The sequence below is a fragment of the Labrus bergylta genome, chromosome 15 (genome assembly GCF_963930695.1).
Source record: "Labrus bergylta chromosome 15, fLabBer1.1, whole genome shotgun sequence".
Taxonomy (NCBI): domain Eukaryota; kingdom Metazoa; phylum Chordata; class Actinopteri; order Labriformes; family Labridae; genus Labrus; species Labrus bergylta.
Window position 1 is genome coordinate 24900934 of NC_089209.1, and position 16371 is coordinate 24917304.

Here is a 16371-nt window from a genome sequence, read left to right on the forward strand (position 1 = left end):
CTATCTGAAAAAAACCTTAACCGATATGTGACGTCACTGAGACTACATCCATGTTTTATACATCTGCTAATGACCCTGAATATTTATCAGAACCTCATAAAACCCCACTTAAAAATGTACAAACCTTCCCCGAAACAGTCTCATATTTGGATGACCTAACACACACACAACATGTTACTATAATACAGTCTGATACAAGTTTCTGATCCATTTAAAGACAGGACAGCACCACATCCTATAGCTCTTTCTACTACTTATTTGTACTAAAATAACTTAAGATTTTAGAAACCCTTGATGGGATATGCCGAGTGTGCAGATTCATTATTTTGAGCCCTCCACTCAAAACCGAGCTCTGCTGGGTTGCAGGTTCTTCTACTGCTGCAGAGCGTCTTAGAACAAAACCTCAATCCTGCCTCCTAGTGTCTTAAAGCTGCACTGTGACAAACCCCACACCACTGTGTACATATTCTCAACACACTGATATATACCTGACAGCATGATCATAAGACTCTGATTAAAATCAGAACACAAAGCAGGCTTATGGTGACTTTCAAAATGCATCTTCCCACCAACACTGCTTGCTGTCAAAGTCAGAAATTGCAAATGAAAAACAACTTTTTCCAGCATCCATTAAAAGCAGGGGAGTCATTTTGCATTGAACCAAACTTGACAAAAATAGCTAAATGGTACACAAAGTCAACCACAGCCTCAGAAGTCGAAAGTTTTCAGACTGGAAGAAAATATTGTCAGTCTTGTACAGTATTTACTTTTCCAAAAAAACACCCGGTAACAAGCCACTTAGTCAATAACGTGTAGTTGTTTTTAGCACTAAACACCCATGTCCCTGCAGTTAAAACAAAAATCAATCCAGGACTTTAAAAAAAGAAAGAAGAGGAAACTTAGGCCTGAGTCATCTGTCAAAAAGTGCAAATAAGGATGTTACATTTAAGAGCTACACCACCACGTTTCATAAACTTAACCGCCTATCATCTGAAGAAGATATATCAAGATTTGAAATGATAAAAATGTCACCCAAGAGTGATTGTGACATAAATGACTTTGCTGCTGCTGTGTGCAGAGAGGGAGAAAAGAAGAGAGAGGAGGCAGGGGAAGAGAGGAGAGGAGAGGAGAGGGAGAACCGTCACCCAAACGTGACAGGCCTCCTGAGGACATGGCACCCATCATTAAAGATGACGTCAGAGCAGGGAGGGAACTTCCACGCGAGGTAGATCCTCCAAGATGCTGGAGACCAGCTTGGTATAAATACCTTGAGCCCAATGCCCTGGGAAGCAGCAGCTGGCGCTCAGACAGACAGACTCCACATCTAAAGGATATAAGAGTGCCGGGACAGCAGCCTCCCGACCCCACACAGTTTCGGAGCGTAAACCTTCCTGGTAAGGTGGCATTTTCTTCTGATTTCAGTTTACTGCACAGGGGATTCCCAACTGCAGCCTGGCTCTCGACGAGGGCAGGGCTGCTGGTGGAGTACTGGTGATGCAAGTGTAAAGAGCCATGTGCTATAGCTGGGTTTAAAAAGGAAGAAGTCTTTGCTTGTGACCAATCCAAAGACATTTTAGTATTGCTCTGTGAAAGACTTTGGTGAATTTAACTGCCAAAGAACAAGTTTAAGTTTTACAATGCTAAAATGTAGTCAACGATTTTCAAGGTAGAAATTGGTGCAAAACTGATTGAGAAGTTAATCTGGAAGATTTAGACATTTATTTGCATCCATCTCTTCCATTCTGACTGTTGGATGAACTGATGCACCAACAACACAGGTGCAATGTGACTCCAACATGATCCAACATGGTCCTTTGGTTGCAGACTGCCATCACGTGACTTCTTCTAAAAGATGGATTTCTGTCTTTGCAGGTTTAGCTTCCCAAGATGGATCTGAGGGTAACAAGCCTTCTCCTCGTCCTCCTGGCTTTGGCTGAGGCGACCCCTGAGAGGTACTACCACCATGTGCCAAAAGTGAGCAAGACTCCCTACCCCGTCAAGAGTCATGGTGAGTGACGTTGGTCTTCTCTCATTAGGGTTGTTAATGGACAAAACTTGTAATTTTGTGCACGTCTCATACGTCACAAACTACAATATATGATAATCAGCATACTAATCATAGAGATTTGCTGGTAAACACAAATGCAAATGCTTCCAATTTATCTGAGTGATAAATTGGCAGGAAAAATGATTGCATCTATTCAATTTAGTATAATTATTAAATTGCTGCCAAACCCATGGTTCAGTAAACTGGTGTCGGACAGTATTCCTTCCACATCAACCAGTTTTTGTCAAAATATTCAACAAATATAGATGAATGAAATTGTTACACTTCTGGGTTTGCTGACATTTCTTAGTTACTTTAGATGCTAAGGAGTACGGAAGCAGGTCTGTTTCTGATTTTCTATATGGTAAAAGATGTTTTAAAATATTTTCTGAGCAATCTCCAAAATAGATTTAAAGCTACAGACAGCAAATACACATAAATAAGAAAAGTCCTACTAAACACACCATGTAGCAAACCATGGTACAATGAGATTAAGGACTTCACTTTAAGCTCTTATCAAACCTTCATAACCAGTCAAAAGTAAGGAACATTTCTCAATTATTCAGCATATCATAAATTCATCCTTTCAATGCCATGACAGTATTTTGGCTCATTGACAACAGTCAATGTTGCTGCCAAAATCTACCACTCCTTGATCATAAAGATGCAGTAAGCCCAGCACAAAGTCTCATTGGCTGGGAGCAGAGAGCTGTGGTTGAGCTGACCAGCCTGCTGTGAATGTGTGTAACTGTATACAACTTTGAGGCCGTGGTGTGACAGTAAAAGAGCACGTGTGCCCTGGATAAATAAAGGGTAAAGAAGTTAACAGTCAATTTTGCTTCTTTCATAAAATAAAGAAATAAATGTCAGTGATGTCTTTGCCAGAATAATGAATAAAAGCGTATTGTATTTCCTCACTAAACAATGATTCGAATTCAGCTTTGCAATAGCAAATGTGTTTGTCCAATTTGGTTTTTAATAAAGGTTCTGATGTGGTTTCTCTGCTCGTATGAGAGCACAAATTTGACGAATATCCAAAACAGATGCTGGTACCACGTTGCAGGCACACCCTAACAAAACTGTTTTGTGGTTTTAAAATCAGCCCACATAATTTGAGTGAAAAAAAAACACAGACTGCCTAGAAACACTTTCATGTGCTCAAACATGAAACCTAATAAACAAAACCCAGCAAATTTACTGGAGCCATTATTCAAATCAAAGGACAATGGAAAAGACCCTGATTCAGAGGGCGTTGATTGAGGACAACTGAATTAAGAAAGGATATACAGGCACTAGTACAAATATAAGAAGAATATTATTGTGCAGCAGGTCACACATGGTTCAGCTCCCAGGTCAGCTACTGTGGTAAGACTCATCACTGTCCTCCATTTTGTAGTGGTTCTGGCTGCCAAAAAGTCCAGTCCTGGCAAAAACTTCCCTCTGTGAGGTTTCAGACATGGCTTTATGTGGCTTGAAAATGACAGCCCTGTCAAAACAGCCTCCTCTCAAAACACAACAATAATGTCAAAAGAAAAGCTTAACTTTTGGATTCTCTCACAGGTCATACTTCTCTTTTGGCAACCATGCATTTAGTTTAACGGCATATCATGGATGTCTTCAGCTGCTCTGCATACAGTAAAGAACTAGTAGATATTTACTCTTTTAGAGCAATAAGTTCTATTTTAAAGCAAACTAGTGAAAACACATATTAAAAAATTCAAATCCTTGTCAAATGTTTAACAGCCATCCTCTGGGTTAAAGCACTAGACTTTTTTATTTTCATTTAATCCTTTACTGACAAACATCCATAAAGCCATGTCTAGTAAAACCAAAGGGACAGTGTTTCCTACAGTATGCCATGTTTCCATTGCATAATATTATTTCTGATGTTGACCCCATAAATACAGATAAGTGAATAAGACAGCAATGCCAGAAACACCAATTTAGTTGAGATACATGAACTCATCTGACCGTATCCCTAAACCCTATGCTATGTGGCCGGAAACACACCAAGGTGATGCTGACAACTTGCCGACCACTAACTATACATTCACAGCCATGGGCAGGAGCAGGAAATTAAAGGGTGCAGTAGGGTTCCCAGGCCCGCTTTCATACGCCTGCTGAGAACATCACCTCAGACCAGTGCCCGTCAAGGCTATCCTGGGAGGAAAGGAGTGCTATCCCCACAATCACAGGGAGTAGTGTTTAAAGTCAGGTTGTGGTCCTATGAAGGATACCAAAACTTAAATTGTAAAGTTATTCATGAACCTAGATGGAGCCATACTCAAGGCATGGGAAAGTCACAAGGAGGCAAAGAAAGTGGGCGAAATTGTTGCAATCTTTTCTCTTAGTTTCTATCCATTTCTGGTATGCTATTATGTTTTTCCTACATCCAACTACACTATCACAAGGTGTACTGTGCCGTACTGCTTTTATATTTAAGCTTAAGTTTCAGATAAACAGACAGACATTTCAAGAACAACTGAACTAAACCATGTTTACTCTCAAAAGTACCAGCTACATACTGACAATATGATATTATGTCTTGTGCATCATATAACATTTATATTTACATCATATCATTTATGTCCCTAGCTGTTGCAGGCCAGGATGGTCCTCCAGGTCCTCCAGGAGAGCCAGGACCAATGGGACCTCCTGGACAACCTGGAAAAAGTGGTGTAGGACATGCTGGACAACCAGGCCCACCAGGAGCTCAAGGAGCCCCTGGTTTCTCTCAAGCAGGTAAACCTGGTAACCCAGGTAGCCCAGGAAAACCAGGTACTCCTGGCATCCCTGGTGATAGAGGTGCAACTGGAGCACATGGACCAATGGGTCCCAGAGGTGCCCCTGGTACACCTGGATCCCCTGGACCTGCTGGACTTTCTTCTGTTGGAAAACCTGGACCAGGTGGCCTCCCTGGAGCAATGGGACACAGAGGAGAGGCTGGTTTGAAGGGACATCCTGGTATTCCTGGTATTCCTGGGCTTAAGGGAGAGAGAGGCATTGGAGTTCCTGGAGTTCAAGGAGCATCAGGTCCAGTTGGACCAATGGGCCCATCTGGTATGCCAGGTAAACCTGGAGTTGGTCAACCTGGTGCCACTGGATATCCTGGAGAACCTGGCAAGTCTGGCATGCCAGGAAGAGATGGTGCTTCTGGTGCAATGGGTATGCAAGGGCCAAAGGGTCACACAGGGGCTCCTGGCACAGGTGCACCAGGGAAACCAGGTCAGAACGGTACCCCAGGTACGCCCGGACCTATGGGTGCAAAGGGTCCACAAGGTCCTGCTGGTCAGCCAGGCTCCCCTGGCATGCCAGGTGTTGGCAAGACAGGTGAACCTGGAATTCCAGGTAGCAGAGGAAGCCCTGGTACTTCAGGAACAACTGGTCAGAAAGGAGAGCCCGGCCCAACTGGCTATACTGGTCAACCAGGTGCTCCTGGTCCTATTGGCCCAGCTGGTCCACAGGGTGCAAGAGGATTCCAGGGTGAGGGAGGTCCAGCAGGACCCAAAGGTGACACAGGTATGGTTGGTGCACCAGGCCCAAGAGGAACCAAAGGTGAGCAGGGAGCTCAGGGTTTCACTGGAAAACCAGGTAGCCCCGGGGCAGTAGGTCCTTCAGGAATGTCAGGTCATAATGGTGCTCAGGGTCCAAAGGGTGAACAAGGACATGGTGGAGCCCCAGGTCTTCCAGGTGCAAATGGTCTCCCAGGAGCCAAAGGACACACAGGACAACCAGGAGCACCAGGAAAAAGTGGTGAGAGTGGAAGGCCAGGACCAATGGGACCAGTTGGGCCCCATGGTCCATCAGGTCCTCCTGGGCTTAAGGGCCATCCAGGTATCCCAGGCCCACCTGGCCCAGCTGGCCAGATGGCTAAGGGACATTCTGGCCCTCAGGGTCCCCCTGGAATTCCAGGTGCCAGGGGTCAAGATGGGCTCCCAGGCCCCTCTGGTCCCGCAGGTCCACCTGGTCCACCAGGAGAGGTTGTATACCACCATGAGAAGAGCATGCCAGTCAAGTCTCACGAGGTTGTGATGCCTCATGAGATGATGAAGGCCCCCATGTCTGCCTTCAGTGCTGTGCTTACCCAGGCTTACCCTCCAGCTGCATCCCCCATTGTGTTCAACCAGGTTCTGTATAACGGGGAGAACCATTACGATGCCCACAGTGGTGTGTTTACCTGCCAGGTTCCAGGCCTGTACTATTTCAGCTTCCATATGCATGTTAATGGTGCCAACGCACTCGTGGCTCTCTTCAAAAACGAGGAGCCTGTTCTGTTCACCTACGATGAGTACAACAAGGGCTTCCTGGATCAGATGTCAGGCAGTACAGTGCTCATGCTGCATCCTGGTGACAGAGTCTTTGTCCAGGTTCCTGATGAGGAGAGTAATGGTATATTTGCAGCTGAGAATGTTCACTGCATTTTCTCCGGGTTCTTGATTGCCTCAACGTGATTTCACAAATCATAATAAACCTCACAACATTACTAAACATTGAACTGCTCAGAGAAACAAATCAATTTAAAAGAATGGAACTTGAGATTTGAGCTAAAAGAAAAGTATTATTTTTACAAGTAAAACTGCCTCATGTAAATCTATACAATAATCAGAAGTATTTAATTTGTTACAGAATTACTTGACTGAAAAAGATATTAATGATGCGTCAAATTTTCAATTATGGTTCAACTTGATCCCTTTTCCCCTTATTCCCCTTTGTGGGTGATTTACAAGATTTAGAAAACATGAGAAAATATTGGAAATTTTCTTAAGTGGTGCTTTACATCTGCCTGTAACATTTACAGTACGCCTTTTACATGTCTGTTTTTTAATGTCTGTTGTTCAAGATTTTTCCTGTGATATAAATACAAAAGACACACAAAACCAATGGACTATATGTCATTAGAGATCAGCACATTCTCACAAGCACTGTGACAAGCAGAACAACACAGAAAGAGAAAATCAAACTGCTTTTTTGAAACATCAATGTCCCATTGGATGTGTTAAGTTGTGTACCGCTAAGTGACCAAAACAAAGAATAAAACGTCTAGTTTGAAAAAGAAAAATACTGTCTTTGTGTTTTTTGAGTGTTGTTTGTTCAGCATGGGTCCCTGTCAGAAGACATTCTTGATGCGAAGAAAAACTATGACGTGTGCTGATTCTAAAAAAATCACATACCCTTGAATGCAGATGTGTTGTAATTGTGGTCAATAGCGGCAACCATGTCTTTCCAAAAGTCGGAATTCACCTCAGTTCCTCGCTGAAGACAAAAAAAAAGAAACATTTTTGAAAGTTTTTACACATGCAAATCTTAATAGTTACTACAAAACAAGGTTTTTATTAATATTACCTTGTTCAACATGTCCACAACTCTTCCACAGAGGAGGGCCCCGGGTAGATCAAAGTAGTTGTCATAGAAGTAGTATTTTGCTGCAAAAGAACAAAACAAAATCAACAAAAAGCTGAAAAATATTGTGAAATACAACAAAATCATACCAGTATTTTGGGTATTTTTCAACTTGGGCCATAATTTAAAGGTGGAGTCAGTAGTATTTTTTGTCGCAGTTTGATACCACAACATTCAAACTGGGCCCCTCCTCCTGGGCTCACAGCTTCCAGAAGCGTACACTCACTGCAGGACGTAGTGTCTACGTCAACTGTTTGTACCTACACTGCAACCTATCGCATGCTAGCACAAGCTAACCACTGTTGTTTTGCACCTGCCAGTCCAACAGCCAACAGGCCATCTGTGTCAGAGGGTGAAAGCCATCACACGGTTCACCCTCGTTTGAGAAGGAGCTTTATCTGCTTGGTGTTTCACCTCACTATGATTAGTTTGTTTTACATTTTTTCCAATCGCTGAATTGTATCTTCTCCTAAACTCACCTGCACTCTGTCATTGGCTGGAGGATCAAAACAAACCAAAACATCAAAATCCAGTCAGAGGACAGGGTCTCTGCAGACACAGTCACAAACACACATGTATGAAGGTCCAGTAGTGATGATTGAGCTGCAATACATTTGTATATGCCTATATTTCATTTTTCAAGGAAATATCTACTGACTCTATCTCTAACATACTTTTGAGTCTTAATGACATTTAGGTTCAAAATGTTGTAGAAAAATTGATGCAGGCAATTTCTTTAGTTGTCAGCACCAAATCAGGCTTTGACTGCAACGTAATCCATGGGGGCATAAGTGCCTCATCAAAGAGTGTCAACTAAAAGTGCTTGTTTGTGCCGCTGACAGGCTTGGATATTTAAGCTAAAGTATCTGACAACATTATATAAAACATAAGTGGAGAGTGATGCATAGTTATTAAGAGGCTATCCACATTTATACCAGAAACAGTCTTAACGTTTTCCTTCTTGAAAACCAACACACTCAATTGAAAAACTGCAATTATCACTATAGCCACGTTTCATCTCTACTGCTGCCTCGACAAGTTAGCTTGTTTGTCTTATGTTGTTGTGTTGGATCTGAGCAAGTCCTGTGACACACCATAGTTGCGAAAAAACAAACAACATAATTAACTGATCAAGGGAGTAGTGGGACTGCATCTTTTGTGCTCGTTCTCAAGGTCAAATTACTGCTTTTGTCAAAGGAGTGTGGTGACTTAAAATGAATGTGTAACAGTTGTTTCTCTTTGTAACAACCTCCTCCATACTGCTGTGAGAAAATAAGAATGACATCGTGATCCTGTCATTTGCTGAAAGAAACACTTTAAATTGATATGCTTTGATAAGATGCATTTGTCTTAAAAGGTCCAATACAGACAATATCTAGTGACTGAAATGATAAAGGTATCTTACTATATGATCAGACAGGAAACATGCTATGTTGCTGGCTCAGTGCTGGCTTCTCTGACAACAATGCAGCAGCCAGTATGTCCTCCTTCTAACTTTAGATTCTGGTCCTGAATGCTCTGGATTTGTTTGGACCAGAGAAGGTAGGCAGTTTTAAGACACCCCCACACGGCCGTTTTGGACGCCCCTCAGTTTACCAGATATGAGAGCAGTTATCAGGTCAACAGGTGTTGCAGTGATGGAAGCGGACAAGAGAAGTGGTTCAGATAGAAGTGATTGTACCCGACCTAAAAAGCCTCTGCATGTTTCTAATAAGCTCCACGAGCAGAAACGTGCTCAAACTAGGATCAATGTTGGAGATGTTTTTGAAAAATGGAGAGAGGTTAGAACACAGAAAGGTTTACAGACCGATTTTATACGCTAGGTGTCAGAGTTACATATTGCTCCTTTAAAAGAAGAATTTGCAGTCCAAGTGCAACCGGCAGTCAAAAAACGTTTCATTGAGACCCCAAAATCAGAAAAAGGGCCGTGGTTTCAAAGTCTTAGACCTCAAATACAGTATATAATAAAGCTTAATATAAGATAACTCCAACAATATGGATGAAAATAAATGAATTTCAAAATATAGATGAATATCAATTATACCTGATCGTGTGAAGGAAGTATTGAGGCTGTTGAAGTGCCTCCATTCCCTTTTTGGACCGTAATGTTTGATGAGCTCTTCTGTGCTGAGGTCATTGGTTCCATGTGTCGCTCTAATAAAGCAAGACATAAAATGATTTCATTATTCCAGTTTAAAGGTCTGTGAAAACAGTGAAAACTTCCATATAAACACTTTTTTTTTTGGAAGCAGATCAAATGTATTCATTGCAACAAGAGCGTACCGCAAGACAGTTCCATCTTCAGCCAGCTTCACAAGGTTTCCATCCTCCAGATCCACCACTAGCCCTTTAAAACTGAACACAAAACTCAGCATGTTATAAAACAGTATGTACAAGGCCAGTCAACTTATGCCCTCAAGCCAACTGCACAGTAATTTAGTTGACATTTATAGTCTAGAGATGAAAAACTTAATTGCGATTTTTTTTTCCCCCACAAACGTTGGGATTGTGTGGATTGCAAGAAACACAAGCAATAAATAATTATTGTGCAGCATCTTCTTTTTATTAAAACAAAAACAGTTCGATACAACCGACGTACTGCTTCTCTTTGACATTGAAGTTTCTACGATGCCAGGTTCTGTTGACCCTGAGGCCGTCGGACAACAGTTCAAGGTGTGGCGTGCCAAGTTTTCACTTGGAAATCAGGGATTGCATATTAGAGCTTTATTGAGATTAATGGAAGGAAACATTATGAGTTGCATTTGTGTTCCTTGTTTTTTAGGATATGGGGGGAAAACTGGAATATTTGTAAACCTGACACCTTTATTTTCTTGGGATCCAAATGACTATTGGGTAGAAGCAACGTTACAGCTGTTCATTAGAGCTTGACTGATTGATCAATCAGCCAGCCACACATCTGCAGATACTAGAATATCAAGTGACTTATGGTATCGGCTGATTTTATCTCTGATATGTGCTGATATTACTACATTTATTTACCAGTCAAATAGCATTTCATTTGGGTTTTGTAGTATTACACTATATATGAATTACAAAAAACATTATCACTCCTCAGAGTTTCGATGACGCACATACATGGGCAGTTACTTTGAAGTAGAGTGACCATCTTGTTTTCATTATACATTTTTTCCACAAGTGAGGGATCAATGTAATAAAAAGTGTATATCTATATCTATCTATCTCCACAGACCATCGAACATTGATCTACGAAAGATATCGGCCGATATACTGTATGGATATCTGATTTTTTTCCCCAATATCGATATCAGTATCGGCCCCAAAACTCCCATATCAGTTGGGCCTAAATATTTATGTTTAACAAAGCATCTTACTCCTCATCAAAAAGGTCTACCTCTGTGGGGATCCTTTCTGTAGCGACAATCTGAGCCTGTCAGCATTAAAAAAAAAAACAGGAACTCTTATTTGGTGTATTTCTATCCACCATTTGCTCACAGGTATTACAATGCACCAACTACAGTCTGCTTCAGGACCTCTGACTAATGCAATAGAGTAAAGACAGTTTTTTATACCTCTTAGTCATTAGACCCCAAAAAAAAGAAATTCCAGGTTAAACACTGTAGTTTTCCTATAGTGATGATTAAAATCCATTATACCTCTTCATGACACAGTTTCCTGCTCTAGGCTATAAGGGAACTGCAGCTGCTGACTCACCAGAAATCCCAGGTAGCGGGGGTTAGGTTCAGCAGGTCCTTGTCATAGCCTTTATGCTCCACCAGGTACCTGGCAAAGCTCTCATAGATCAGCTGCAAAAAAAAAAAAAACAATGAAATGAATCACTTACTGCAAATAAGCTGCACGGTCATGATGCAAATGAGAACAACAGAAACTAAATTCCCGGAATGCCAAGAATACAGAAGGGTTTTTTATATTCCTCCTTCCAAAGATCATTAGTGTGATTAATTCTTACACATCCAACAGGTACAAAGAAAAGTTATCATAGTCACGTTTTCTGTCCACCTTATGAAAGACAGTTCAATATTTTCTCTCCTCTGCTCTTCTTTAAACCTTGAGAAAACGGGCCGCTCACTTCGTCTTTTGGGTTTTATTCCTTGAATTTGACTTTAAACACAGAATTTTTTTTTTTTTTTTTGTAAATAAAGTCAGAAATCGGAAATCAGTAGCCTGTTGCACCAGCCATGTGTAAGTGTTAAGTTATGTCGTAAAGTCCACCCGAAACCCTACGTTGGAACTAGTTAGATTCAGACTAAAAGGTCATTTTACAAAATACATTTCACCATGTTTTTCTAACACTAATATGTGTCTCTAGTCCGTCTACAAACTCCAAAATTATGAGAAAAGTTCATCCTCTCTGTCTTTTGCCTGCTCCACTTTTCAGAAAATGTGTGCTCAAAGAGGCTGTTTGGAGATTTTCCCTTCATGACATCACAATAGAGGCGTGGTCAGACACAGCTCATTTACATATTTAAAAGGTACAGACACAGAAACAGCCTGTTCTGAGCAGGGCTGAAATAGAGGGGTTTATAGACATGATCAAATACAGGATCAGAGTGGATTTAGAACAAGAAACTTCACACACATGTTTTGAGGAGCTCTCAGACTTATTCAAACTGATTTATAAGGAGGATTATATGTGTCCTTCAAGTTGAGTCATTGTTTGATTAGCACAGAGACGTAAGGTTCATCTTAACTTGTAGAACATTACGTCAGAATTCTACAATTCACTTAGCAGACTCTTTTATCCAAAGCGACATACATCAGAGAGGAAGTACAAAACTAAGCCATACACCGCCACTGAAGTAGCGGGAGCAATGCAGGGTTAAGTGTCTTGCCCTAGGACACATCGGACACGTTGTTCAGCTGGGGATCGAACCCTCGACGAAGTAGGTTGAGAGGCGATGACTCTACCAACTGAGCCACAGCCGCCAGAACTAACCTAAATATTATCGCAGACAGGCCTGCCAAGGAAATGGCTGGGCCCTCTGCAGACGCCATTTATCTTATCAGTGCATGAGTAAATGTGTTGTTTTGTGTTCATGAGGAGGGCTGAGTTTAAAGGTGCACTATGTAGATTTGGTAGTGACATTTGCAAGTCGGAGAAGTGAAGCGAAGGAATTCAAAGGAAAAAAAGGGTCCCTGTTTGGATCGCTGTATCTCCATTAAAGGCCCAAAAAGCCCAAAAATAAATCACGATCAAGTGAACAGCTACAAACTTCATCTAGTGTTAAATAACAACACAGCTACTCTGTTGTTGGGCGGCGGGATTACAAACCAAAGTCATTTCTGAGGGATACAGTCTATCAGAGAGAACACACTGATATTTAACAGCCGGTAACACCCTATGCTCATCCTCCAAGTTATCCCACCTTTCAAAATCATCGCCATGACAACCGTAATTTACAGAGGACTTTACACCTACTAGGAGAGCTAAGATTAAAGATGTAAAATCTGCCTACATTGGGTCTATCTCAGCTGGTGCAACACCCTGACATGTTAGTAGAGGGTGAACTCCGTCATGAAGTAGAACTTACTTCAAAACTACAGGCTGCGTTTGAGCTTTCACATGGCTGATGATGACATCTCTGACTTTTAGAACAAGATACAACTATAGACTGTAAATATTAATGGACGAAGCATGAGTGACATCAGTAATCTGCAGGAGGCTCTAGAGGCTCATCAGAAGCAGCCGCCATGTTGGAAATCCTGTCTTTACCTAACTTTCAGTCAACCTAACAACAGGCTGAGAGATGGAGATGAGGCGGGTTTTAAGTCTCTTGACAAACCGTTACATCACGTCCACCTGTCAGTCATTTCAGCTATGCGTCTAACTATGGATAATACGTAAGGTTTTCAAAATCAAAATGGATCAGTTTAAAACAAATGCACCCTCCGTACAGTGTGTGCCAGTGAGAACAATATCTATCAGACCTATTTTGTTTTTGTACCAGGATGTAAACATCATTATTTCTGCTGTAATAACTGCTTTTTTGCCATTTATGTGTATGTGACTTCCGGTCCTCCTGGAGCCAGCCTCGAGGTTGCCGCTTGGATACAACATCTCCTTGGGAGTAATCAAGTTCTGTAACCTTTTGGAGATTTAAGACACCTGGTTTGAAACCTCCCAACCTCTGTTTGTAACTCTTTTACACAGGTGGGTTTTATTTATTGTATCTATTTATATCATACTAATTGAGCTCACTTAATTATTTTAGTAAATTTGAGGCTTTTTCTTAAGTCTTTACTTATTTGTCGTAGCTTCTTAGAAATCCTTGAAATTTTAGTGGCCTTGTATTCATCTGTCTTCTGGTATTTTTTTGTAATTTGTTGTCTGTTTTTAATAGATTCAGTAATGACTTGATGTCACTGTTAATGAGGGTTGTCCCTCAACAATCTCTTGATTATAAATAAAGGTAGAATGAATGAATGAAAGATGCAATCCGGTCCTGAGGTTTAAGACTGAATGCCTTCTCCAAAATTCTGTATTGAGACTTTAGACTTTGTTTTTGGTATTTTGCTGTACTGAATTAGAGTCAACAGAGATCAGACTCAGTATTCAGAGTTAAAATCTGACTTTATTCTAAGAGTTATGAAACAATAGTACAAATTGAGTCAGAAATATGTGTTAAAGGTAAAAAACTCAAACGTGATTTCCCATATTCTTGCATTATTAAAAGATATGTTTGACATGCATTGGACAACAGAGAGCATCATTTATCTGCAGGCCTGATTCAACCACATCATAATGATTGTGAATTGATGTTTGTGTTGTTGTTAAATGTGACCAATGTGTTGCCTGTGAATCTGTTTAGCTTTTTTTTTTAAATCGTGAGTGGATTCTGATGTGAGAGGATGCTGATGACGAGAGGATTTAAAGGCATGTGTGATGATCACCGCCGACGTTCAACCTGTGAGTCACGCAGAGTGACTGCAGCATCAGGAGCATCACCTCACACGCACACACACATACACAAACACACACACATCCCGCTATTCTACCGCTTCCTATAATGTCATATATATTTCTAAAGAGAACATATGCATACAGTAGAGACAGGATTGGCATTAAGTGACCGTGGAGCGTATTGACGGCTCCGCGCTATTTTTACTCCAGATGTGCTGCAGATCGAAGCGTCACGGCCACCGTATGATTATGTATGGGAGCTAGCTACACACACACACACACACACACACACACACACACACACACACACACACACACACACACACACACACACACACACACACACACACACACACACACACACACACACAGACTCACCCTGGAGGTCTCCTTCAGGTGGTATCGGCAGAGCGTGTGGTCCAGGTCGAAGCCGATAACATCACAGTCGGACAGGCTGAAGTATTCGCTCATTGTAGCTGAAGCTGGGAGGACTGGACGTCACTGTGCACACCACAGTGATGTTGTCAATGTCACTGAGTGACGGCGGGGACTGCTCCCTGTGCACCGCGCTGCTGCTGGCTTCACGTTTGAACAGCCGCCTGACAAAAGTCACCGGGCACCTCTTTTCCGACACTAAACAATAGCACCTGAATGGTTAGAGTCGGTAAGTTACCCAGGAGCAAGAAGTGAAACTCCTGTGTGCCAGGAGAAGGCGGCAGAGAGGCGAGTGCGGGAGAGAGGAGAGCGTGCAGCGCTTCCGGGTGTGGACCCCGTATCACTCAGTGTAGATGCGCAACATGAATTTTGAATGCGCACTGCGCATAAACTTGAGTGATACTCATGAGTAAATATCATATTCACTGTAGTAAGTGGAGACACAGCAAACCCTCCTTTGACTGGTTTATAAATGATTTCAAATATTTTTTTCTTATCTCTGAAAAAAATGAAATCTAGCATTCATTGCTAGAAAGATTAGTGCTGATTTATCGAAATTCTTGTTGTTTTGATTTCTGGCCCTTGTTGAATTTTTTTGTCCTTGCTCCAGTTTGTTGTCTGCTTACATTTGCCTGATGTTTTCTTTTGGAAAAGTTCGATTTTTATTTATTTATTTTATATATAATCCCCCCCCCCAGTCTTGATTTATGTTTGAATTAACTTGTTCCTGTGTATTTTGCTGTTGTATGTTCATCCTCTTTAAGAGTTTGTATAAAACTTTTTTTGTATATTTAAAATTTGCCAATAAAGACGCTTAAAAAAAAACAAAAAAAAAAACTTGAGTGATAAGTAAGGCTTTTAATTATAGGCTCAGTGGTTTAGTGGTGCCTGAAGAAGTGGGTATTTTGGGGGGTATTTTACGCCACATGTCTTTGGCCAGTAGTTCAGCAGTATATTTGACCTCTGTTATAAACAGTGACTTGTAAGTCTTGTATATTCTACATACTGTACATGCATCCACAAACATATGCATACATAGATAGTGACATAAAAGATAGATCATATTTTATATATTTCTGTATTCCTACATTTATATTGTTTTGAAGAACAACTGAATCTGTTTTTTAAACATTGCTGTACATTATATAAACAAGACAACTTCAGAAGGTCAACAGGTTTATTTTATTTTTTTATATTCAGGTCTAATTACAGATTTTTTCCTCAACTGTTTATAGGTTCTTGTTTAAATTACCCATATATTTTTTATCCCTGCACAGGTTATGTACATTTCTTGTATAAATCTATTTTTAATTGCACAGTTTAAGTTTGAGTCATCTAGGGGTATTCTTTAAATCTTTTTTCAGGTTAATATATATGTATGGGAGGAGAGGCGTCGGTTTTGCAGTTTAATTTGTAACAAATGTTTCATGTCATGTACGTCTTTGTAACCTGCTACTGGATGCTTTGAATTTCCCTCGGGATCAATAAAGTATCTATCTATCTATCTATCTATCTATCTGAATTTGAAACAAAGCGTCCCTGGCATTAATAAAGTATTTCTGATTCTGACTCTGATATCACTGAGGGT

General features: G+C 41.0%; 2 protein-coding genes across 2 annotated transcripts in view; one reads left to right on the forward strand and one right to left on the reverse strand.

Annotated features, from left to right (window-relative positions):
- Positions 1-15385, reverse strand: part of nt5dc1 (5'-nucleotidase domain containing 1) — a 69101-nt gene extending 53716 nt beyond the window's left edge. The window contains exons 1-6 of the mRNA XM_020636680.3: positions 14727-15385; positions 11141-11232; positions 9731-9802; positions 9492-9601; positions 7391-7470; positions 7219-7300 (exon numbers count right to left, since the gene is read on the reverse strand). Of these exons, the coding sequence (XP_020492336.1) occupies positions 7219-7300; positions 7391-7470; positions 9492-9601; positions 9731-9802; positions 11141-11232; positions 14727-14819 (529 nt within the window). The 5' untranslated portion in view covers positions 14820-15385. The remainder of the gene's footprint in view (positions 1-7218; positions 7301-7390; positions 7471-9491; positions 9602-9730; positions 9803-11140; positions 11233-14726) is intronic.
- col10a1b (collagen, type X, alpha 1b) lies at positions 1243-7106 on the forward strand. The gene is made up of 3 exons (XM_020636677.3): positions 1243-1394; positions 1873-2008; positions 4643-7106. Exons 2-3 carry the CDS (start codon positions 1888-1890, stop codon positions 6496-6498), a joined length of 1977 nt encoding a protein of 658 aa, XP_020492333.1. The 5' UTR covers positions 1243-1394; positions 1873-1887; the 3' UTR covers positions 6499-7106.
- Positions 15386-16371: the final 986 nt, after the last annotated feature.

Bases quoted from the DNA above. Each gene is read 5' to 3' on its own strand.
- col10a1b (XM_020636677.3), top strand. From the start codon at position 1,888: ATGGATCTGAGGGTAACAAGCCTTCTCCTCGTCCTCCTGGCTTTGGCT. The intron at 2,009-4,642 runs GTGAGTGACGTT...TTATGTCCCTAG, and splicing joins CTACCCCGTCAAGAGTCATG to CTGTTGCAGGCCAGGATGGT.